At 31.0% G+C, this 26,732-nt stretch overlaps 1 protein-coding gene across 1 annotated transcript; it reads left to right on the top strand.

Moving 5' to 3' along the window:
- Positions 1 to 8,929: 8,929 nt before the first annotated feature.
- Positions 8,930 to 26,641, top strand: LOC145335021 (uncharacterized). The gene is made up of 20 exons (XM_080180695.1): positions 8,930 to 8,984; positions 9,332 to 9,376; positions 9,733 to 9,805; positions 10,206 to 10,267; positions 10,374 to 10,429; positions 10,883 to 10,936; positions 11,057 to 11,129; positions 11,310 to 11,368; positions 14,100 to 14,190; positions 14,592 to 14,669; positions 15,289 to 15,342; positions 16,936 to 17,009; positions 17,306 to 17,360; positions 17,765 to 17,817; positions 18,630 to 18,699; positions 19,447 to 19,505; positions 20,076 to 20,139; positions 20,917 to 20,991; positions 21,218 to 21,309; positions 26,529 to 26,641. Exons 1-20 carry the CDS (start codon positions 8,934 to 8,936, stop codon positions 26,626 to 26,628), a joined length of 1,338 nt encoding a protein of 445 aa, XP_080036821.1. The 5' UTR covers positions 8,930 to 8,933; the 3' UTR covers positions 26,629 to 26,641.
- The last annotated feature ends 91 nt before the right edge of the window (positions 26,642 to 26,732 follow it).

The following is a 26,732-nucleotide window of genomic DNA, read 5'->3' as shown; positions in this document are numbered from 1 at the left end:
CTCCACTTTAAAAAACTTGAGGAGGGTGGTTAATTTTTTCCATGGTTAACTTCTCATGGAAAGGTGTAGGCATATAAGCCTTTCTTAGACCAATAAGCCTACAGTGGTAGGTATTATTTTAAGCTATAAACAGACAGACATAATGTTACTTTTATATATGGATTATTTCCTTTTGGAAAAATGAAAACTATGTGAATAGTATATTAGGCGGATAAGAGTGCACTCCACATTCAATTGCAGGAATGTGGATATGAATAAGAATATTTGGAGCATGGAAAGAAAACGAAGTAGCTGGTTTTATTGTATTTTCATAGTAGCTTTTACAGGTTTTAGGCAATTTTGTATTGATAGATAGATTTATTCAATTCCTCTAATTACATATCTATAATACAAAGTAGAACGATGTCTGTTTGTCTGTCTGTCTGTTTGTTTGTAGCGAAGGATCTCGATAACCGCTGAACCGATCGGGTTCTCCTTTACAGGGTAGCTTCTCATAGGTCCCGGGAAGGTTTATAACTATTTTCTTAGGGGGTGGGACACCCCTAACCCCCCAAAAAATCAAAATACCCGTACCAAAAATTTTCTTTTTCTTTTTAAAACTAAAATTAAAATAGTGGAGTCGATAAACCCCCCCCCCCCAAAAAAAAAAAAATTCTCCCCCCCCCCAAATTTTTTTTTAAATTTTCTTTTAAATCTAAAATACGAAAAATTGGTTTGGTCAAACCTCTTGGGGCAAAGCCCCTAGAGGCTAGGGGCGAAGCCGCTAGTCTATAATACAAAGTAGAACGATGTCTGTCTGTTTGTTTGTCTGTTTGTAGCAAAGGATCTCGCTAACCGCTAAACCGATCGGGTTCTCCTTTACAGGGTAGCTTCTCATAGGTCCCGGGGAGGTTTATAACTATTTTCTTGGGGGGTGGGACACCCCCAACCCCCCAAAAAATGAAAAATTCCTCCTCCAAAAAAAATTTTTTTTCATTTTTTCTTTTGAATCTAAAATACGAAAAATTGGTTTGTTCAAACCTCTTGGGGCAAAGCCCCTAGAGGCTAGGGGCGAAGCCGCTAGTTATATAATAAAGTACATTAGGATTTAATAATGAATATGATTAACATATACAGTTACAATATTATATATTAAAATATAACTAGGTAAGATTCATGGCACTACACTGTATCTTGATACTTTGTAGTTTTACCCACAACTTGGTTTATTTTTTCAGGTTGGAGATTGTGTGAAGGCGGCAGAAGGACAAGGCAGGTTGAAATTTGAAATGTACAAATTTTGTATTGAAAGCCCCTAGATACCAGATCGAAGCCACTAGTTCTATATTTCAGAAAACATTTGAGAACACAATAGATTTATTCTAAAATATCTTTAGGTGTTGTAGGTACATCTTTTGGAAGCTCTTTAAAGGAACCATAAAAAGGGGGATACATTTAGTAATTTTAACCGAAAAATCCCGAATAACGTCATATTAGTATAGTTCATTACTCTAAAATGACGTCTTTAAGGTTTTTTTGGCCTTAAGTTTTTAAATTTATCCCCTTTTTTATAGGCACTACAAAGAGCTTCATCTTTTTTGTACTTTATATTTACTTTAACAAAGCATATGACGAGTTTGTAAAAAATCCTAACTTATCAATATTGTCAAAAATGTTAGGAGTATATTGTGTATTAAACACTTGTTTTAAATATGTAAAACTTTATTGACCATCAAGATTTACCATTGCCCTATCACAACAATCCTTCAAAAGTTTTAGATATTCAATCCAGGAATCTAAAGGGATAGGACAATGGCCGATAAATTTATGTACAATCCCAATTATGGTACACAAAATTACTCCTTCTGTAAATTTAATTAGTCGTTGAAACGTTTGAACACTCAACTAAATTAAACAACCTATCAAAATTCACTAAATTACCCAAAGTTGTTAAGCCAACGAATAAGATAACTTTATTATTAAACTTTTGGGATTCGTGTAATATACAGCCCATTGTCCCCTCTCTCTCACTGTATCAAATCCCAATACAATTGGGAAGTAATTATCCTAATGAGATTAATTAATAATTATGTCGTCTAGAGTACATTTAATAAGCTTTGAGTCAACCACATTGGACATTTATGTTAAAATTAAAATATATGTTGTTCAATTTATAGAATGTAAACCAAAAATGTTACCAAATCCTTTCCTTATGCTCAACTAACAGTTGCTTGTTGTTCTTGAAAAAAATCTCCCAAGTGGTCTGCTTAACAATGATTAAAAAAGCTTTTGTCCCCCCCCCCCCCCCTCCACACCCGGTAAAAAGCTGAAATGATAGTTAAAGTCTTAAGGAGAGGTGTGTAGATAATTCTTTAGATTTAAAATTCTTTTCAGAGTACAATTTTGATTTTAATTTTATTGCGAAGTTGTTCATAACTCACTTAATTTATTAAAATACAATTATAAATTATTTAGTAATTATTCAAACAAAGAAAGTTTGTTATTTGATATCTTGTACTAATAACATATAACATCTCAAAAACGGTTTGCCTCATAGAATAAGCTTTGTTTTATCACTTTTGTTTAAATGTGAAGTTTAAAATCCTAAATTTTCATCATTATTCATTTCACATAAAATTTGTACTCAATTTTAAATATTATTTTTATAATAAAAAGGATGACAACATCCATAAAAGAAAAGGTCACAAATTTACAATTCGAAGTACTCGTTGGGGAGACGATACTTTAAGCATCTCGACTTTTGGCAAAATCCTTATAAAACTCTTTTTAAAAATCACAAAAGTTAGGACACGCTTTTTAGCAAAATCCTTATAAGACTGTTTAAAAACTAAAAGAGAGAGGAGTGTATGGCTAAGAAAGAGCTTTTTTATCATCAGATGGGTGTAACTTGTAAGGAAAACACAAAAATATATATATTTGCTGTCTAAAAACGCAGCAAACTTGTTTGTCCTCTTATATTCATGTATGATTAAATCCTAATTTTAGAAAAGATTTGCTTATAATCATCTTTATAAATGGTCAATGGTAATAAAAAGTTAATAATTATTTTATTAACACTTGTTAGAAAAACGTAAATAAATAAATAAAATGTAGCGGGACAAAGTGTCTCAAAAATCAGCCATGTGACGTCAAAAATATTAGGGAGATGAGAGGAGAAGTGGGAAAGAAAACTCCTAAAAAAGAGATGGATAATCCGTATTTTTTATGACCTCACATGGCTGATTTTTGAGACACTTTGTCCCGCTACTATAAAATATTTAATTTTCTATAATGAATATTATACAAACCTCCAATAAAATATGTATATAAATGAAATGCCTACAGGGTCTTTTTTGTAAAGAAGCGGCACCAAAACTGAGGATATGGATTAAGTTTTGGTGAGAAAGAGCAGGGTAAAATATTCTTTTATGGGCAATTTTTTGAGAGGGATGAGGACTATTTCTTGCAAAAGATAAATAATAGTTATTTCTCGCATCGTATTATAAACAGCTTTCCGCGGATATAGAATGTACAATTATAAGATTAGAACCAGTTTTTTAGCCCCGAGGTGCCTAAGGCACCGGCTAAAAAAAACTTGTTTTAATCTTATGATTGTACATTTTTATATTCGTAGAAAGCTGGATATAATACGATGCTAGACATAGTTTTTTCGTATGGATGAGAACCGGTTCCTATCCACCGGATTCGAATGAATACGAGAAAAAAACTATCCACTATGGCTTCTAGACTGATTAACATCCGCTGGATTAGAACCAGTTCTAAGCAATACTGAAAATCATTTATCATATTGTATGACAGACAATTTTTCTTCGAATAATAAGATAATAAAAAAATCATAAAATTAATGCTTGTTATTACTTCCCGGAAATTAAAGGAAGCTTCACTGTAAAGGAGAACCATATCTGTCCAGTGTGTATAGAAAAAAGAAATATCCTTTTACTTTTATATTTTAATTTTTCATAAGAGACCCAGTTATTAAAATTACAGTACAGGCCAAGTGATGACATCAAAGCTCTTTATATTCATCTTTTAACTAATATTCATATTTTCTTTAATATAAACAATTATAATTTATAATTTATAGTTGAAATATACGTTTAACCTTATTAAGTGAGAAGGATTATCCAACAAAAAGTTCATTAAATCATGTATTTTAGAAATACTCCATTAAATGTTTCATTGGCGACCATTTCAGTAAAAAATACTCTGCGCATACCCCTTGTTAATAAAAGAATTCTATTATTTATATCATTTGTAAACATTTGTTATTTTAGGTTTTTGTAAATAAAATATTATATATTTGTTTATCATTCAAATCCAATTCTGAACTATTTTTTATATGGTTAGTGATTCGCATAAATAGAAAATAGAAATAGAAAAATCCCGCATTTTTTGCTTAATTTAGGTTGGGTTGAGTAAAGGTTATAAGATTGAAATTATCAGGCACAGGGTTCTGCAAGAAAAAATTTACAACCCCTCTTTAATCAAATTCGAGGGGGTTGTGATACAGACAACATAAGGTATGTTATATTGTCGTCATGGGGTTGTAAGACATACATGCATTCCATTGATGTAAAATAGAATATCAAAGTAGGTAAAAGAAATAAATCTTCTTTATAAAGAAGCTTAGTATAAATATGTTTAAGGCTATTTATTCAGACACACATATGAAAGAAAAAAATTAAACGTAAGAGCGCAAATTATTTATTTAAACCTCCTTAATTTTAGGGGTTGCTTAAAATTGACATTCCTATTTTCTGATTTAGGAGGATGTTTATGGGAAGAGTAGACCCCTATTAAGGAGGTAAGAGGTTCTCACTATGCTAGATAACATGGATGACTACATATATCCATAAAAGCGAAGCTCTGACAAGGTAGGAAAAACGAACATAAATACTTGTCTAGTGTCAGAATTGAATAAGCAGAATATTAATGCATAGTTCAGACAAAATTGTAACTAAATTTGTTGCAAAACTGCTTAAATAATTTTTGATAACGATTATAGAGTTGCTGCGCTTTTTAAGTCGTACCTAGCTGTTATAGGAATCATCATGCAAAGTTTGATATCGATAGAACAATTCTAACGTCTCTAAATTAACGAAAAGAGCCAACCGTTCCAGACGTACGGATGCTTTTAAAAAGGGTATTTCAACTTGTCCATACTTTTACCAGGTCCCAGAAATAAACAGTGCACAGCTAAATTGCTTTCTTCTTGTCGGATCATTTCAATTTATTGGATCATGTCTAAGATACACAGTGTCTGCGCACAAAAAATTGACTTTTGCGCGTATTCTCTAGCCGTGCTCTCAATGTTCATATATTTGGTATTGAATATTAGTTTTGTAACAGGGAAGGAGGGGATATTTGACTTTGAATTAAGCTGAGGTGGATTCTTAAAAAAAAATTGCCCCACTAATCGCTTAGTGGGGCAAAATTGTTTTCGTGAAAAATCCTCAAAAATCACATTAAAAATCTACAAAAATTAAATAAAATCTTATGTGCATAACCCTTCCCTTCTATGATTTTTTTTTTTTTTGTTGTAGATTTTTAATGTGATTTTGGTGGATTTATCACGAAAACAATTTTGTCCCACTAAGCGATTAGTGGGGCAAACTTTTTTTAAAGAAACCTGGTCTTCAAAATATAATACACACTTTCTCTCATTTATTGGCTTCAAAACTTCAGATACTTTTACTAACTCTTTATTTAATAGTAAACCTAGCAGTGTCCAAACTTTTCCCCCAATAATTTAAATCAAAGTAATTTTGGGTTGGACATTAAACTTTGTTCATTGTCTTATCCAAGGTTCTAAAGCAGCCTTTAAAGTAATGAAAAAATAATTTTCTTTGTATTTCTGACAGAATCCAAGTAAAGTATTTAACAATTACGGGAACTTGTATTGTAAACACAGATACAGACATAAATACAAATAAAAAGTTTAGTATATAAAAAAGATAAATTTTGCGCAATAATTCAAATGAAAAGTAACAATAAACTGTTATACGTATATTATGTAAGAATTTTTAAAAATATTACAATAAACTGCATTGCAATTTAAGAAAAGAGCAAAAATAGTACAACATGCACTTTAAGTACAATAAAAAATCTACAATTATTTTGGGATATTTCAAATTTATCATGCATAATTATTTCTTTTTATTTTACATATTTTTGGAGAACTTAATTTCTATTTTTCACTCTGTTTTTGAGAAAATTATCCCTTTCCTATGGAGTCCGAACATAAAGCATATTTATAATAGGCAGAAAGGCAAGTGTAATATATATATTACTCTAGATGGCCTGTCAGACATATAAATCCAGCAAACTTAAAAAAGAATTTCAAATCATGAAAAGAAAACGGTGAAGCGGGTTTCGTCGCATTTTCACAGAAGCTTTTCTCCTATTTCTAGCCCCTGCGTTGGGCTCTAATCCTGCGGGACAATCATTAACATTTACCTAACCTAAAATAACATATCGAAAGCTACTTTAAAAATACGACGAAAGCCGCTACTTCGTTTTCTTTCCATGATACAAAATTTTTAATAGACGAAGATTTCTGTTTATTGATCATATATGAATCATTCCAATATTACGAACGATACAAAGATAGCTTTATCTTTTAAAAATCATTATTTATAACTTGCTTATTATATGTGGATAAAATGAAAAAATGCCCTTTTGTATAAAAATTAAATTTTGACAACTTCTAATAATTTGGCCAGAATGTTTTTATTGATTATAAACTAATTATGTATCAATATCTAATATATTTATTGCAAATGTGTATTCAGAAATAGGTGAACCTATTAAACCTACTTACAAATAAGCCTCTTTAAAATAATAGCTAATCCCTAAAAATTCCGCTGTCTATCTTGAATAGAGCCGAGAAAATTACGTTTACGGACTGACAGAAGGACGGACAAAAAAGTGAATTATTATCATTTGCGTGAGATATAAATTTATTATCAGAAAATTGGTTGAAGTGGTAGAACACCACAAAAATTTTCAGGAAATGTTTATTTTGAAAAATGAAATAGTTGGCTTTGCTCCAACCGGCGCAGGGACAGGGAAATAGCATATGAAGAAATAATTGACTTTTCCCGCCAGTAAAAAAAAACAGTCAAGCCTAAACAAAGTGTTTTATTCAGTATTCTTTTTTTACATTTAAAAACATACTATTGAAACTAACAGAAAAGTTGGAGGCAAAAACATATTTTCTGCAAGTGCCCCATCACTGTCCTATAGCGGAGAGCAATAGGAAAGGGCTCGCACAAGGGGAAAGGCATTTAACACAAATATAAGAGCAAAGACGATTATGTTCAAAAGACGAAAAAAAACTAAAACTAATAGTTAATAGATATGGAAAGTAACTAAATCGTTACATAAAACACTTGAATAAAATTAAATAAATATGGTATATGGGGATTTAATTACAAACCCTGTCAAAATTAACATTTTTTACTGTATAATACTGTACTTTTATCATAATATCATTGTAAATATTATTAGCTAATTATTGACAAAATTGTGCTTGTTCGATTTAGAGATTTAGAATAAGAAGGCTACAAAATTTTAAACATGTTCGGCTTTTCATTTTGTTTTGAATTTGTATCCCCGTCTTTGAGAGGGAAGCTTATATTTTGCCTGTTTTTAGGTTAGAAAAGTTATTCTCATAATTTAGTATATTGTCAATAGTAATACTATACACTGAAAGCTTTTACCTTATTTCCCTAAAAATCCAGTTAGAATATTAGTAGTGAAACTACTCTGCAATTTAAAATACTCGAGGTTTTATCCTATAGTGGAAGGTTATCCAACCCCATTATATTAGTAAAGAAAATATCTTAAAACCTTCCCTGGACAAATACTTTACTTTCAGTTCAGTTCAGTAATTAACGAGACCTTAACAGATTTCTTATAATTTTTGTATATAGAATTGCCAATACTATTCAAATCTTAAAATTGCTCTAAAAATGCTCTAGTTCTAACATTTTTATTAGTGTAGCAACTCTATAAATTAGTACATTGCCAATAATACTCAAAGCTTACATAGCATTCTAGCCCAATACTACGTTACACTATCTAACAAGCAAGGCTTCGCGCGTCAATCTACCAATCAAAGGATGTTTAGTTAACTTTTGAGTACATTGATTTTGTAGGTTTGTGTATTTTGGTATTCATCATACAAATTAAAATACAAATAAAATTATACCCCCATTGATTGAGTTTTAAAGGGGATAGTAAAAACGCCACTACTCTATATTTCAAACCAAATATTCTTATATAATTTCTGAGCTACTTATGAATAGAAATCTGATTGAATAGCTTCCTCTTTGTTTATTTTGTTTCTATTCAAAGTTTTATTAGTGAAGTTATGACCTAATAAAAGTGTTTGACTCTATTCAAATTGATATGATTCATGGACATTAAAAATAAATAAAAGTGCATATGTATTACCTACGTTTGTAATCTAACAAGACTGGCCACATCCATAAAGCGAAGCCTTAAAGTCAGACTGTAGGATAAAGGAACATTAACACTAAAGCGTCAGAACTCAATAAGCAGAATATCAATTTATAAGTCGTAAATATATAAATTTGTTGCAAAATTTCTGCAGGATACTGTTTAAGGACAAACTTGCCTTTTAGGACTAGATTAAAATTATGCTTTGCTTAGAATATTTATTTAGTCGTGCTAGGAATCATTATTTCAAAGGATAAACATATCACACAAAACATTGTTGTCAAAAAGTTAAAAGTCAACGTTATTTTAGAGTTTCTATGCTATCTAATCAAAAGATCCATCCGTAATGTATGGATGGACGTAAGTATGGGCCGAACTTAATTATAGAAAAGCTTCACTTTTAAAAAATTGAATTGAAGAGTGAAAAAAGAACCCGAAAAAATTATAAGTTCTCATTTATAGAATTAAAAATGGAAGAATGGAGATTAAAATGTTTAGGATCCGCTGGATTTCAGATCAAAGTAATAATTATTTTCTCTATTACTCACTTTGTCCCACTGTACTAGCCGTACTAGGAAATATGCGATTTTCTCGGCTTCTATTTCAGATGTAAAGCGAAAATCTTAAGGAGAGGTTCATATGAATAATGGGCATGAAGTCAGTCCGTCTGTAATAATATGAGAGTCATTTAATTTTAACAGCAGAATTGAGATATAGAGCTGGAATTTTTGGTGATGATTTTTATGAATAGTCACCAATAGTATACTAATAGTTGCATCACTAGTATCAATTAGCAGAGTCGTTTAAGTAACTGAAAACAAATAAACAATATAGAACATGACAATTGAATTTTAATAATAATATTTAGACCGATAGTGGAAAGACTATGAACCTATCTGAAACAAATAAACAGGTAAGAAACAGAAATATTTAATAGATTAGCGTGCATTGAGTTGGTGTTAATTGTGAGATGTTTAAAAAAGTCTTTAACCCCTTCTGTTTCTTAGTTTGGAAGTTAAGATAATTTTCTTTGTCCATTTGTCTGTCGGTATGGCTATGGGAGAAGCATATTTATTGAAAAGATTCTTATGTCTTACAGACATCTAATCTATAACTTGTTTCGTCTATCTATTAAATTTCTTTGGATAATCAGCATATACATATTAATTTTTCAGTCCGTTTGTATGACTTTTCTTTACTATAAAATTTTATAATTTTACAATTTGTTACTTATGGATGCTGTCATCCTTGTTTAATCTAAATGTTTAGGAGATACAACGACGTCATTATTTTGGTTTATGTCCCGTGTGTCTTAAAATTGGAGAACACAACGCATGTGCAGGTATGGTTACTCATTATGGAAATAGCGCTACTAGGCTTATTTAGATTCATATGAGATGAGCTAGTCGAATTGATAATTCAAAGTCAAACTCTTTGTTTAAGTCAAGAGTACGATAAATACGTCAGTTTTATTAAGTATTTAAAAAAAAAAACATTAGAAAATGTCAAAACAAATAAATGATTATCTAAGTAAGGTCAATTTCATTGAATTTGAACTTGTCAAAAATAATATTTTATCGGTGAAAAGTATGAAAGTATTGTTACCAAGAATAATGTTCCCTTGTCAAATATTTAAGTATACATATCTTGTTAAAAAGGAAAATCTACGTTTAAAACATTGTCGTCAAAGCTATTATATTGTCTACGTTCATATGAATGATATATACTCCAGCTTCGTTTAGGATGCATCCTTGTGTTCTATTGTAGCAAAGATTGTCAGAAAGCTGACTGGAAAAATCACAAGGTAATCTTTTCAGAATAAATCAGAAATTACTTAACAATAGTATCCTGTCACAGATTTCAATAAAGAAAACAATAAATCTAAAAAAATCATCAATTTGATATTTAAGGTAATTTGCAAGACATTAACAAAAATCAGAGCAAAAAATATTCATATTTTTCACAAGTAAGAACTTTTTCCTTTAATTTTTTTTTCCTAACTAGCGGATACGCATCTAGTTTCTGTGTGAGTAATTTTTAGGTTATGGGGTGCATGGTAATTGGGTCAAATGGTCTAAAAAACCTTAGGCCTATACTAACCTTACCTGAAAAATAAAACTTACCTAAACTAGTAATTTCGTAGATACTTGCATCAAGCAAAAAAACAAGGGATGGACAAAAAAAATAGTCTAATACAATACCAAGACTTGTATCTAAAATAGATAACTCAATCGGTTCAATAGTTACGAATATCTTACGCAACAGACAAAAAAAACTTCTTTATGCAATAGGATTATGTTCAACATACAAAATCCACCATTCAAAGTAAAAGAAATACAAATAAAGCATTTTTCTATAACGGTTAGGATGTATATTTTTGTGACAATTATCACTTTTAATAAAATCAAATTTTATACAGAAATCCGATGTTACAATCTCAAGTGGCCAATGCTCTTTCTGTTTCATTAAGCAGGTGAATTGAAGTCTTATTAGTATCTAGAAGAATCTATTCTCAAGTCCTTACTAAATTTTGACCAGGTCAAGACATTGCCTCCTGTTTACTATTTACATTTGCAGACTAATTAATTCTCAGGGATTTGAGCCAGTATGAGAGTGATATTCTAACCCATCCAAGACTCTGCATGGTTTGCTTGACTGGAAATCAGGTCTTAACATTTTAAACTTTAAAGTATAGTAGACACCTTTATATAAAACCCTTTGGCTGAAAATTGTTGATTCAAAGCAAATTAAACCTCTGACAATAACAAGAACGATTTTTTCCCAGTAAAAAATAACCTTTTTTTATATTATGAGTAATATTATAAAATATTAACTTTTTGATTTAGGCAAGTTTGAAAAACTGTACGGGTTGTAATTGTGTCGCTTATTGTTCTCAAGAATGCAGGTTAGTCATTGGTTGTTCACAAGAATACAGGTTAGTCATTGGTTGTTCTCAAGAATACAGGTTACTCATTAGTTGTTCTCAAGAATACAGGTTACTCATTGGTTGTTCTCAAGAATACAGGTTTGATATTGGTTGTTCTCAAGAATACAGTTTAGTCATTGGTTGTTTTCAAGAATACAGGTCAGTCATTGGTTGTTCACAAGAATACAGGTTAGTCATTGGTTGTTCTCAAGAATACAGGTTACTCATTAGTTGTTCTCAAGAATACAGGTTACTCATTGGTTGTTCTCAAGAATACAGGTTTGATAATGGTTGTTCTCAAAATTACAGTTTAGTCATTGGTTGTTCTCAAGAATGCAGGTTAGCTATTGGTAAATCTCAATAATATAGGTTACTCATTGGTTGTTCTAAAGAATACAGGTTAGACATTGGTTGTTCTCAAGAATACAGGTTAGATATTGGTTGTTCTTAAGAATACAGGTTAGTCATTGGTTGTTCTCAAGAATGCAGGTTAGCTATTGGTAAATCTCAATAATATAGGTTACTCATTGGTTGTTCTAAAGAATACAGGTTACTCATTGGTTGTTCTCAAGAAATCAGGTTAGTCATTGGTTGTTCTCAAGAATACAGGTTATATATTGGTTGTTCTCAAGAAATCAGGTTAGTCATTGAATGTTAACAAGAATACAGGTTAGATATTGGTTGTTCTTAAGAATACAGGTTACTCATTGGTTGTTCTCAAGAAATCAGGTTAGTCATTGGTTGTTCTCAAGAATACAGGTTATATATTGGTTGTTCTCAAGAAATCAGGTTAGTCATTGAATGTTAACAAGAATACAGGTTAGATATTGGTTGTTCTTAAGAATACAGGTTACTCATTGGTTGATCTCATGAATACAGGTTAGATATTGGTTGTTCTCAAGAATACAGGTTAGTCATTAGTTGTTCTCAAGAATACAGGTTACTCATTGGTTGTTCTCAAGAATACAGGTTAGATGTTGGTTGTTCTAAAGAATACAGATTACTCATTGGTTGTTCTCAAGAATACAGGTTACTCATTGGTTGTTCTCAATAAATCAGGTAAGTCATTGGTTGTTCGTAGAATACAGGTCAGTTATTGGTTGTTCTCAAGAATACAGGTTAGTCATTGGTTGTTCTTTAGAATTCAGGTAACTCATTGGTTGTTCAAAGATTAAAAAAAAGTATAATGAAAAAAAAGGGAATGAGCATAAAGTGAAAAAACCAGAATTTAACCAATCTAATAATAATAAACTTTTCCTATCCTGAGATTGATTAATAAAGTTTATACTTATTTATTTGAATTGATATCTTATCAAAAAGAAAGTTTTCCTTTTATATCAAACAGGTGTCTTTAATTTAGTTCTATTATATCGTCTTTGAACTTTACAAAGTATCAATGGACAAATATATATAATTTACGTATGTAACAAGCAACATATGTTTTAAAAGCTTGACCTCACTCTTTATAAAAAAAATTCTCTTTAGTTTTTAAAATACTAGCGGCTGCGCTCTATAGGGGCTTTATATTCAAAGGAGTAGAGTAAGATAGAAAAAAGCTTTAAACCATCCCAGTCTTATATCTAAATTTCTTATGAACTATGCTAAAACCATCTGGAGACCTATATAGAGCTTCCCTTAAATTGGGAAGCCAATCGGTTCATTAGTTATCGAAATCTTATGTTACAGACAAAAAAAACTTATCACTTTATTTAATACTAGCAGTTACGCCCCTAGAAGCCTCTAGGTGCACTTAAGGTAGTAGAGGAAAAAGTCGACCTCATTCCATTCTAAATTGGAGTTTCTAAAGAGTAAAAAAAATAGTTTAAAACCTTTCCAGGACCTGTAAGGAGCTTTACTGTATAGGAGAACAATATCGGTCCAGTGGTTAGCAAGATCCTTCAAGACAGACAAAAAACGCTTATTACTTTATATAATAGGATTAATAGGATGAAATACGAATAACCTCTCTAAATTGCCCAGCAACTCTGTTAATGGACCATTTCCGACTGTCTATTCCTATGTCAAAGTAATTTAAAGACCTTAATTTATTATTCAAATTTCAAATAAGCGTGTTATGACCATAAATTGTCTTGTTGCTGCACAGCTTATACCAACAATGAAATTAATTCGGAAAAAATCACGAAACTTATACGTGTTTTTCAGCTGTCGTTGTGGGGCAACACATCGTAAAATTGACGACCTCTCCATTTGCCCCTCAAATATCATTTTATATGAAAGTTAATAAATCAAGTGTTAAACTTGTATCAATACTAGTTAATTTTTATATTTTAAGTACATTCATAAAAAAGGTATCCTTATAATAAAGTAACAGGAGGTCTATCTGTATATTTGTCTGTGTGTTTGTACTGAAGGATCTCGTTGATCGCTGAACCGGTTCTCCTGAACAGGGTAGCTTCTCATAGGTCCCGGAAATGTTGTAACTATTTTGGGGGAGGGTACCACCACCCTCCCAAGAGATATCGCCTATAGAAAAAAATATCCTCCAACTAAAATATTTATTTTATTCTTTTTAAATCTAATATAAAATTGGGAGAGAATTCAACTCCCCCCTCTTCAAGTGCCCCTAGAGGCCTCTACGGCAATGCCGATAGTTTTAAAAAGTAACTAGCCACTTCATAGGCCTTAAAAAGTTTTCCTTAAAAGCACAATCAATTAATAGAACACATATGTTTTAATTTAATCTATTTAGAAATGAAGATAAAGATCTCCATAACAGTGTTTGTTCAGATCTCAACAATCTTATTAATGATCATAGAATTGATCTACAAACAAAATCGAAGGTAAGTTGTTAAGGTATTTTATTTAAGACTAGCGACTACGCCTCTAAGGGCACTTGAAAAGTGTAGGGGGGGGGGGGGGGGGGAGGGGGTCGATTCCTTCAAATCAACTTAAAGTTTAAAAATAAAATGTAAAATAAAATATTTATAAGCTTTTACAAAAAAATAAAACATTGTAAATGAGGACCATATCGGTTCAGTGGTTAGCGAGATCCTTTGGAACAGACAGATAAACATCCTGTCACTTTAAAAAAATTGTCAACATTATGGCATTGCAGAAAGATGTTAGGTTTGAGTATCAGACTAAATTGCATCATTCAAAGAATTAACAAATTTTCTTTACTAAATCTTGACTTTAATATTGAGTGTAATGAAACCATTCCTTTAGGTTAAAAATATTTTAGGTAGACAATTTTATTCCGCCTGGAAGTGACAGTTATCATCCCTTCAGTTTAGTTGCAAACATGGACAATCTTGTCAAGGTATTTTTTTTTTAAATCTTTGAATCAAAATTTTTTAATCTTTCCAAAAAGGCCCCTTTAGTATTATTGACAGACCGACGGACGGCCGTTTATAATTAGAATAATCTCACCAAGAAATTTCAGGACGATTAATAAAACCTTCATTACCATCCCCTTTGTTCTTGAAGTCCGCCTTTCCTTCGCCCCAGCTCCTCATATCTGACATTCCAACCCTTTAACTCTTCCCCTTTTCATTGACCATTATCTGCCTCTTTTATCTTACTAAATCACCAATTTCAAAATATTTTATTATTCACTAGCGGCAACACCCCCTAGGTGCCTCTAGGGGTAATTGAAGTGGGATAAATCTACCTGTCCTCTTTGAATTTAAAACATTTCTAATGGCGATTTCTCATGGTGGTGGTGTTATCCTCCACAAAAAAATATAAACCTTCCCAGGACCTATGAGAAGATACACTGTAATGGAGAACCATATCGGTTCAGCAGTTAGCGAGATCCTTCAGTACACACAGATATACAGACACACATTCTGTTACTTTTTAATAAGGATTAATTACAAGGCTGAGCTGCTACTTGACGTAATTATTCTTGTTTCAATATAAAATAATTAATATTTTAGGAGTATATAAACATTTTACTTCCTGATGATGAAACATCATTTAAAGAAAATCAGGTAACTAATCATACCAAGAAATCTGTAACTTTACAAAGTTTCTCAAAAATCAGCCATGTGACGTCATTAAAATGAGGGAGATGAGAGGAGAAGTAGGAAAGAAAACCCTTTAAAAAATCGATGGAAGATCACTCATTTCATCATGGCTGATTTTTGAGACACTTTGTAAAGTTACAAGAAATATGCCTTAATAACTTTTTATGATAATTCTTAAATAATTAAGACGTTTTTTTAAAAAAAACGGCCACTAAAACTTAAAAATGCCAGAAAAACAAATGCAACATTTCTGCAAAAATTGGAGAAATACATGTGCATTGTGCACAAAATAATAAATTTTAACGTTCAATTGACACCATTCCTTTTATAATAAAGATCCTATGTAAATGTTTTGGGCTGAAGAAAATGTATTTTTCCTGAATCTTTCTACAATTTTTTATGTCTGTAATATCCCCATATTGCTGGTAAAGGACTGGACTGACTGGCTTAAAATATTAAATCTTCAATCTAAAGTTAATAATTAACTTTATTCAAGATTTTTTTCAATGCTCAGTTATATTTGTCGAGATTTTATTACAGATTTTGGTCATTTTAAAAGGATTGTAGATTATTTTGTTGCATGATGTTCTTCAGTTTTGTTTGTAAAGAAATAATTATTGCAAACTATTTACAATTGAACAACATTATAAAAATAAACACCTGCATATCTAGGATATTTATCAAAGAAAATTAAAATTAATCGTTTAAAATCGTGATAACTGTTTACTGTTTAGTATCTAATCTACTCTATACTTCATATTCTATGTTCGTCCATAACGAAAAATACGATTTTCTCTGCTGCTATTAGAGATAGACAGCTGAAAGTTTTGGTGCAGATTCCCTCTAACAATTAGCATCCAGTATATAATTTAATTAGCTGTCGATAATGCTTAGATACAGCGTAAAGTAGCACCAAAAAATGACGTCATACGATAAAATAACCAAAGAGAGAACAGTATAAATTTTACCATTATTAGTGTATTCTGGCCTCTCATTGGTCAACTTTATTGTATGACGTAATTTTTTGAAGCCACTTTACGCTGTCTCTTATTTTTATGGCAGCTTTTCTTTTTCTCTATGACTACTGAACATCTGTATAGCATCATATTATAGTCAGCTTTCCGAGGATATTAAAATAGCTATTTCTCGCATCGTATTATAAACAGCTTTCCGCGGATTTAGAATGTACAATTATGGTTTTAATCTTATGATTGTACATTTTTATATTCGTAGAAAGATGGATATAATACGATGCTAGACATAGTTTTTTCGTATGGATAAGAACCGGTTCTTATCCACCGGATTCGAATAAATACGAGAAAGAAAAATTATAAGATTAAAACCTAATGGTATTAATTTTATGATTTTTATTGGAAAATTCGTGGAAAATTGTCTTTAATTTTAATGCTATACATACTTTAGTATGACTGAGAACCGGTCATAATCCACCAGATATTAATCGGTTTCGAAGCCAAACTAGAAATTACTTTGCCTGTTTATTTTTTAATGTTTTCTTGTGCTTCGCTTCTAATGGATGTTTTTCTTGTTATTTTTTAGATGAGAAAATTGAGTTGGCAATTGACATGTCCTGCCACTGTTCTGTATAATATTGAAAAAGCAAACATTATTAGGTAATCTATTAAACGAGTGATGGCATCGCCCCAAGACATTATGTTTTATGATTGGTTGGCTTCACAACTTTTGGGACTTTTCTATCGAATTTTGATTGGTTGATTCATCAAGTTGAGTGTCCAAACGATGCAACTACTAATAGTAATCTACAGAAGGGATAATTTTGTGTATTGGGGATGAACATCAATTTATCAGTCATTGTCTTATCCCTTTAGATCCCTGCATTTTCTCCACCTGCCCTGACTCGCCATCTTTAATAAGAGGTCCCCAATGAAAATGTATATTAATGTTTTAGATTAGATGAAAAGGAGAAATTAGAAATTCATATTGTGGGCGCCAGAAAGGCTGAGGTATCAAACAATTAGATAAAGTCTCAAAATAAGATCTATTGTTTTCTTCTTCTTTATATAAATTGTTGACTTTTCATAGTAGGAAATTCATTATGCAATATATTTAACTAAAATGACATTGAGATCTTTTACATACTGTTATTAAATCTACAGTGCCTACTGTACATAAGTATTTTGTCAATTTGTAATTGATACACATGGACTTTATTGTCCTTGTTATAACAAGTTTGAAAACACGCACCACAATGTTGGTTTAGGTTCCCTCGTGTTATTCCATAGAATCTTATTTGCTGGATAATCAATATGATTATATGCTAATCTCTGCCTCTTATTTGATATGTATGATGATTATTTTTTAGTAGTTTGGAGGTATCCTTATATTTTAATTTACTTTTATTCTTTAGGTTGAGCTGGCAAGATCTTGGCTTTTATTTCCTGCAAGACTTCCAAAGCTAAAGTAATTTTAATTATCATTTAAAATTAAGAATGCTCTAAATAAATTGTGGCAATTTCTAAAATAAATAAACATATTTTGACGAAAATTTAACCACTATTTTAATAGAGAAAAAAAAATAAATTTAAGCGATTTTTGTCGAAATTGTATCAAATGTTTTGTTGAGTTGCAAGTGTATAAAACTAGCATCTGGAGCTATCAAAGGTAGAATTACATTAATCACAACATTATTTACAAATTACAAGCCATTTTGCCAAAACTATCTTTTTGTTAAAGCATTTGATGAAATTTAATGCCAACTAGATTTACATTGTTACCATTACCTCGTAAGGGCGGGATTCTACTTAGATTTAAGTGATCATCTAGAGCATCATTCGCGTATAATGGTATGCGATACATTAACATCCAAGGATATTAGGTTAAGTAACATTCATCAGACAACCAACCCTTTGATTGCAGACCCTTGTCTGAGAAGTCCTAACTGTGCATGGTAATGGGCCAGGGCATTCCCCATACTCTCACTATTTATGTCACGCATCTGACATAGAAGCAGTAGGAACCATTTTTAACGTCTTTAGTTATGATGCGGTGTCGAACCTATCACCTCCCCGGCGACGAGCGGATGCGCTACGTGTTGAGCCACAATAGTAGTTGATTAACCTTTTAAGTCTTTTCCTCAAACAAAAATGAAGTAACAACAAAAATCTTGAAATCACCTGCTCACGTTCTTGCATAGTCCCATCTTCTGGTTAGACCATTCTCAAGGAGAAATATTTTATTCGAATAATCAATATTGGTAAGAAATGTATTTTTAGAAAATTAATCCTTGTAATGGTTGGACCTGAATTAGAGGATGTGGCTGGCACAAATACATTTTTTGCCCAGGTAAATTTTTGTTTCATCCAAAATAATTAGTCAACTTGTATATCTAGTAATATGATGATTTCTATAAAGATTAGGCAATAATCTCTATCAAGTCTTAAAGTTCGAACGTCCACTCTAGGCATCTTATTTTTAAATACTCATTTACTTCTAAGTACTATTCTGTTCCTTCAATATTTCAGATGCAAGTCAACAATGTTAGCTTGTCCTTCTTTAAGCTTTTATGGTGTTGAATTCAGCGTTGCGGAGCCGTTTGTGATTATGGCAGCTCCGGCCTAAAATCAAGAAAAACTCGACATATTTTTTCCCCCACGTCTATTTTTGACTTTTGAAGGTTTTAAAAGTTAAATTTTTGATAAAAAGGGTCGGGACTTGAAAAACTTAATAGGGGCATTTGCACATGACAAAACAGAGTTATCAAATTATAAATTTATAAAAAATCTCTTTATTTATCTAGTCCGGAGCCGGAGCCGTTTTTTAACGAAAATTACGGCTCCAGCAAAATATGGCGGCTCCACAGCTGGTGTTGATAGATTTAATTTGGGGGAGCCATTTTTTCTTTGGGGGGATGGTACCATAAACTAAATTAGTTATAGACCTTCCCTGGACCTATAAGAAGCTTCACTCTAAAGGAGTACAATATCGGGTCAGCAGTAAGCAAGATCATTCGGTACAAACAGTAGACTAGACATCCTGTTACTTTTATATAAGAATGATACACAGATAATTAAAATAATTTCTGTTTTATAGGAATACGGCTGTGATATAGAGTTTAGGCTAATAAAGAAACCATATCATATGTATGAAAGGTAAGAGGTATAAGGTAATTGGGGTATAGTCCCTTTCGTGGCAACGCCTCTTAAGGGGCGTTTTTCCACAGCAGCTTTTCTCCTTTTTATAGCCCCTGCGGGGCAATCACCTAACCTAACCTAAAATAACCTATCAAAAGCTAAAATTCGACGAAACGTCCTTTAAGAGGCGTTGCCACGAAAGGAACTTTACCCAAAAATTGTAATTAGATTACTTTTTATTTGTTAGTTTGGTGTGCACCGAGAAATATGTAAAAAGTTAACATTTTAAAACAGTCTCCTTCAACAAAATGGAGTGATATTATAATAGATATTTATTGCATCGTATCATAAACAGCTTTCCGCGGATATAAAAATGTACAAGTATGAGGTTAAAACCAGTTTTTTTAGCCCCGATTTGCCGAAGGAACGGGATAAAAAACTGGTTTTAATCTTTAGATTTTATACTCGTAGAAAACTGGATATAATACGATGCTAAACGTAATTTTTTTGTATGGAGGAGAACCAGATCTAATCCATCAGATATTAATCGGTTTCGAAACGATACGGGAGAATACAATATTATTTCAGGACCAAGAAGTTTACAGAACCTGACATAGTAGCAGCTCTTAATTGTGGTTTTATCTTTTATAAGGTATGCTTTAACAGAAAAATTGGAAAGAAAATTTATTGAGTATCTAGCTAGTTTTTGAAGAATCTTGTAATATCAAGAAATCTTACAAAACTATTTAAAAGGGCACTATTTTAAAGACTTTCTATGTAAATTTCATTTATAACATCTAATTTTTTAAAGCTTATCCATGATGTTTCACAGGATCCATACATTTGCCCTATCTCTCTCTTTTTTATGAAAATATAAGTTACAAAATAGTTCATAAGGACGTTGAAGTTGTGCTAATAATTGTATTTTGAATTTAAACAAGGTGTTTAATAGTGCATACAACTTACAAGGATGTTCTTTGCAAATATCAATAATCAGAAAAAGTAGGATTTTTTTTATTCAAAAGCACTTTAAAGAACTACCGTAACCAATTTTAATGACAAAGCAAAGATGATCTAATTAATATTCCCTTAACAAACAAGGATGCCAACATCCATAAAAGCGAAGCTCTAAAATCAAAGTATGGACAAACGAACAATAACTCTTGAGGAGTGTTAGAACTTAAACATTAATTTATATTTCTAAGCGAAATTGCACAATGCAATGAACATTGTTGCAAATCTCGTAAATATAATATAGGATACATACTTCATTTTTAGGATTTGATTATAGAGATGGTTCAATTGTTATATTACTGTACCTTGTTGAAATGAGCTAACCGTTAACTTGTTAAGGATGGACCGACCATGTTTATAGAAAAGCTTTGCTTTGAAACATATAATTAAAACTTTTAAAATGTTTATTTTTTAGGAATGGAATGAAAGTTTGAATAGTTTGGTTAGAAAATCCGGGGCACCATTAGTCTTTACTGAATATTATAAAGAGGTATGGTAAAAATAATATTATATTATAGTAGCACTAACTGTAACCAGTAGGATCTCGTAAATTCGAATTTTTCGCTTTAAATTTCAGAAAATTATCTGTTCTGGGCATATTTAAGACCATTTGTGAAATTTCTAAGACCACAGAGCATTTACCAGATAACTTAAGATTTTAATGTTGAGCATTATCTGATATACCTCGCCCCTCTCATAATTTCTCTTTTATCCAGGATTGCAGCCAAAACCTGGAAAAGTTAAAGGACCATTGCAAAACTGATCTAGAAGTTAAAATAAACTCACAGCCAAATCCGTTTCAAAGCAGGTATTTATAGGCCATTGGAAAGTACATTAATCTAAATCTTACTAACAAAAGTACCTTAACTTAGCTTAATATCTTCAATCAAATATTGTTGACAAAACTAACTGCTTTTGTAATTATTTTTTGCTAAGCTTCCAGAATTTGAATTTCATTGAATAAGATATAGCCAACAAAACTAAAATATTTGCGAACGGCAAAGGTCTTCATTAATACTTAGCTTTGTCCTCCAAAGTCACACACAATACAAATCAAGGACAAAGGATGGTCCGTCTGGTCAACAATTCTAGGAAAATCACGAAACCTACTCTGGAAACCTTCTAGGGTATAGAGCAAAAAGGAAGGTGCAACATACTTGTATTTTGTAGTATTGTTCAATTCAGAAAGTATAATTCATAAGCTATCACAAAACCTCATTAACCGTCTGTTTATAGAATCAAAACAAAGGCTTCTTACTAAACAATTTAGAATTAGGGAGATTTAAAAAATATTTTATAATACTTCCTGAAATTAAAATCTTTACATGTTTTTCTTATTTAATACCTATATTTGCGACAACTTTTATTTAATGAAATCTTCCAATTTTTAACATTTACAAAATCGGTGGCCCTCTCGGACGGGATTCGAACCTGGGTTAGCCAGATAAGAAGTCACACATTCTATACATAAGCTATATGCAACTTCAAAGATTGGAAGTAAAAATAGATAAGGTAGTAAAAATAGTATGATTCACGAAACCTCGAAACCAAAAAATATATTACTCACGAAACCTCCGTGTTTTTCTCACGAAACCTCCCAACTTTTGAATTTCGTGGTTTCGGTCGAAAAGTACATGGACAAAATTTCCCATATAAAAGATTTAAAATTTAGCAATGTTTCGTATAAATTAAGCTTAAACTGACCTAATATTAATTAAAACTATTTAAAACATTATATCTAATGTACATACACATATAATAATCCTAAAAACGATATTCTTTTAACAATTTACATCAAAATTAAGTTTTTGTAAAAAAAACTATACTATTATTATAAATCCATCCCACTTCATATGTTCTTCCTTCCCTATTTCCTCCTTATGTCTCCCCCCACCTCCCAAAATGAAATTCACGAAACCTCCGTGATTTTTTTATAATGTCGTCTTTGTAAAAATTATTAGATTAATTTAAATTAAAACAAAAGAGTATATAAATGTCGGCGGAACGTTTTTTTAGCTCTTATAACAATATTTTTAACAAAAATTTGGTGTAATTTAATATCGGCGTAATAGTTTTAGCTATTATAATAATTTCAATTTCTATCCCCTTAATATTCAGAGATTAATAGTCGGGGATTGGAAAATGGAAGAAAAAGATTAATAGTAGGGTAAAAGACAATGGAAGAAAAATATTAATATTCAAGGAAAGTTCAAGGAAAGAACAATGGAAGAAAAAGAAGGGTTGATTAATCCCCATTATTAATTTTGTTTTGGGTTGTAAAAACATGACCAATTTTTGTTTGATATTAATGTGGCTTTTGTGGTATAGGGGTACGTTGTAAGGCTAAGGTCGTGGCTATCCAAGATCGACTCCAGGTGGGGACATTCATGTAAAAAAAATTTTTATTTAACATAACAGACTGAAAAATATATTTAACATCTTATTATATCCAGTTTTCTATGAATATAAAAATGCACAATCATTTCAGATTAAAGCCAGTGTTATATAATAATAGTTAATAATACGATGCTTTAAATAACTATTATATTACTCGCCCTACCCTCCGAACATACAAACACACAGACAAATATCCTGTTACTTTATAAATTTTTGATTTTTATATCCGTTTAAACGGTCGCTGATGATTGAAAATTACGCAACCTACGAATTTCTTTCTCTCTCTCTCTCTCTCTTTCCTCCTATAATATTAAGTATCCCTCAAAGCTTATAGGTCGCCGGTTCAAAACCCCCCAAGTAACTTATCAAGAATTCCAGTTCTATTGCCCGCATGTATAATAAACTATTAAAGCTATCATCCATATAATAAAGTAACAGAATGTTTATTTGTCTGTCTGTTTGTTTGTGACAAAGGATCTCGCTAACCCCTGAACCCATATGGTTCTCCTTTACAGGGTAGCTTATCATAGGTTCTGGGAAGGTTTCTAACTATTTTGGAAGAGGGTAAAACCACCCACCCAAGAGAAATCGTTCTGGAAAAAAATTACCCCCCCCCCCCTCCACACAACAATATCTTTCTTTCTCTTTCTCTCTCTATACAGATAAAAATATTTTTTAAATACCCGAAGAGGTTTCGATCTTAGGTGCTTCAGACTGCTTGGATAAAATATTAACAATAAAATTTATCCACTGAGCTAAAGAGGAAAGCTTTAATGATCAGTTAATTTAAACAATTAGTATAAAGTATTCTTTAAAATATTTAGGGCCATGGAAGTCGGTTCGAGGCTTGGCGATAATTTTTTTTTAATTACCTTTTTAAATATATTAAGGGACTTCAAAATTAGTTTTATTTTATTAATTACTGATATTGTTTACAATGTCATAAAAAGAAATATTCTTTAGAATATTTAGGGCCAAGGAAGTCGGTTCGAGGCTTGGCAACATTTTTTTTAAATTGCTTTTTTAAAGATTTTAAGTGACTTTTCAAAATAAGTTTTAGTTTTATTTTATTTATTTAATAAAAAATTAAATTTTTTTTTAAAGGAAATAAAATATGTTTATTCTAACAACAATAATTGAACCACTGATCTTCGTACCCCATTCTCTCATATCATACCACTACGCTATGAAAGAATAGCTATAAGATGCAATACCAATAATGTATTATAAAAAAAGGAAACAATAATTTTCACTAATTTATCTAAACCTGGATGGTACATCCAGGCATTTCTAGTTCATGATATTTGTAACTGTTTTAACAAAAACAAAATATTTCAACAAATTTTTAATTAAAAGCACTTTGATTAACACCTTGACTAACCCCTTGAGGCAGGTTAAGGCAAAAGTTTCAAAATGATTCAATAACTAAAAAATATCTCACTATATGAATCTATAAAAAAATGAAATTGGACAAATTCAACCCTAACGAATTGGATCTTTACAGAAAAATTGAAAATAATTAGAAAATAATCTAACTTATGCCTAAAGCTTAAAATTAAATTCATTGTTCATTACTTATTAAACAAGGATGACACCATCTATGAGAACAAAGCTCTGAAACGGTAGGACAAATGGACATTAACACTTGTAGAATGTTAGAACTGAATAATCAGAATATAAATGTATAAGAGTCGAAGCAAAATTGTAAGTAAAAACTGCTTGATACAGGATAATGTTTATGGACATACTCACATTTCTAGGACATGATTATAGAGTTGCTTCGCTTATAATAATGTACTTTGTAGTCACAGGAATCACATAAAAATTTGTCCATGTTAAAAATGGACATACGGACATTCTGGTAACGATTATGGAGTTGCTATGCTTTCTAAATCATACCTACTACAGGAAAATAAAGGTACTAAGAAAGAGAGGGAATGTCTGATTGAGCCAATAGGAGAATCGCATCGGTACATACATTTAATTTCATTGGTTGAAATTTTGTACACATCTTGTCACGAATGCATGTTTTTTTTTCATTTCATACATAGTAAAAAGTCAGCTGTAAACAGTATATTTTCTTAGTAGAAAGCTTTGCGGAATCAGAATTAATTGCCCAAAAATTTCGTTTAAATTTGAAAGCTTCAAAACGAGGTGGATTCTTAAAAAACAAGTTAGGCTGGCTACTCGCTGGTGAGGCAAAATTATTTTTGTGAAAAATCCTCCAAAATCGTATAAAAAAATTTACAAAAATTAAATAAAATATTAAAGGGTTATTAACATATGATTTTGTTTAATTTTTGTAGATTTTTAATGTGCTTTTGGATGATTTTTCACAACAATAATTTTGCCTCACTATCGAGTAGCGAGTCTATAATTTTTTAAGAATCCACATCAGCTTGAGTCGAAAGTAAACAATACTTTTGTCTGCTAGAAATGTTCCTTCTTAGATTTGACGAAAAATGGGTTCAGAATATGCTTCTATTCTTCTATTTCTATTTACAGGAATCACCTGCAAAGTTAAAAATGATAGGACAATTCTAACATGCCTATGGACTGACCAATCCTAATTATAGAAAAGCTTCTCTTTGAAAAAAAATAACCCTAAAATATAAAATACTAAATTCTATTTGAAGATCAACTTAATCTAAAATAAGCATAAAAAAAAACATATATTGGGGCTGAACCACAAAGTTTCCTATCAAGCACTGTTCCCCTCCTTTTTAATTTTTTTTTGGTTACCTTTAATATACCAAAAGGACTAGTGCCCCTTTGATCGTTTTCAATTTGTTTTACATTAATGGTAGGGAAGTGGTGGGGCTCTGTGCTCTACAAGGCACTTTGGGGGAAATTACCCATATTTTAAATGATTAAAAAAGTTTGTAAGTTGTAATATTCAGAGAATATTAGTAGTTTTTAGGTTTAATTATTGCAGTACTTAATAAATCATGATTTCAGGGAAGCTTTTTTATTTTACTTCCCTAATTCGTCACTTTCCTCCAACGTGTTTAGCCATTAGATACAAGAAGTTGCCAAGAAAGTCAAAATTAAACTACAACATATCATAAAATGAATGATTGTGAAAATACATAGCTATATAGTTCAGAATTTTATTGCTAGGTGTCGTAAAAACCTTTTTTGAATTTAAATTGGTATATGATATAAATATCTAAACAATCTTAAATATTTTTCAAAGTATTACAGCTATCCACTCTTTAGGATTTTTAATAAATTTATTCAATATTTAACATATAATTTACGAGTAGTTTATGATTTAGATAAAATACCTAAAAATTGTAAAAAAAAAGCTTTTTGTCTACATCTTTAAACTGAATGTGCAGACAAACTATGTCAATCCTTTTAGCATGGCTTTTAGTAAACAGAGCAAAAAGTATTAAAACAATGCTTGAGTTTCTTATCAAATTCTGCCAAAAGTTGCTTTATCCCATCATCAAGTTTTAACTAAGAAATCAGCTCTAAAGCATTGTTTGCCAGAATAGCCTTCCCTTGTCCCTGAATACAAATATTTGTTCCTCTCGAATTGTGTCAGCTGTTGGTTACAACTGCTTTCTAACACCACAATGATTTACTAACCATTGGGACCATATAATAATCTAAACTATATTTTAGGACAGCAGCTCGGCTTCCCGCAGGGTTCACACTCCGACAATATGGAAGAAAAAATATTCTTTTCTCTAATGATTTCGTTTGTGTTGTCAAAAGGAAATAAAATATAAAAAGAATTTTCTGTTATTTTTTAAGCTTTTCGCAATTTCTTAAATGGCGTTGAACCCGATTTATTTCAGCTGATTTAAAACCGGTTGTGAGTCAATT

This window comes from Acartia tonsa, chromosome 13 (genome assembly GCF_053477335.1).
Source record: "Acartia tonsa isolate MP-2025a chromosome 13, ASM5347733v1, whole genome shotgun sequence".
Taxonomy (NCBI): Eukaryota; Metazoa; Arthropoda; class Copepoda; order Calanoida; family Acartiidae; genus Acartia; species Acartia tonsa.
This window is presented reverse-complemented; position numbering and strand designations above follow the sequence as displayed.

Bases quoted from the DNA above. Each gene is read 5' to 3' on its own strand.
- LOC145335021 (XM_080180695.1), top strand. From the start codon at position 8,934: ATGGAAGAATGGAGATTAAAATGTTTAGGATCCGCTGGATTTCAGATC. The intron at 11,369-14,099 runs GTTAGTCATTGG...TAATCTATTTAG, and splicing joins TATTGTTCTCAAGAATGCAG to AAATGAAGATAAAGATCTCC. The intron at 21,310-26,528 runs GTATTTATAGGC...ACTATATTTTAG, and splicing joins CCAAATCCGTTTCAAAGCAG to GACAGCAGCTCGGCTTCCCG.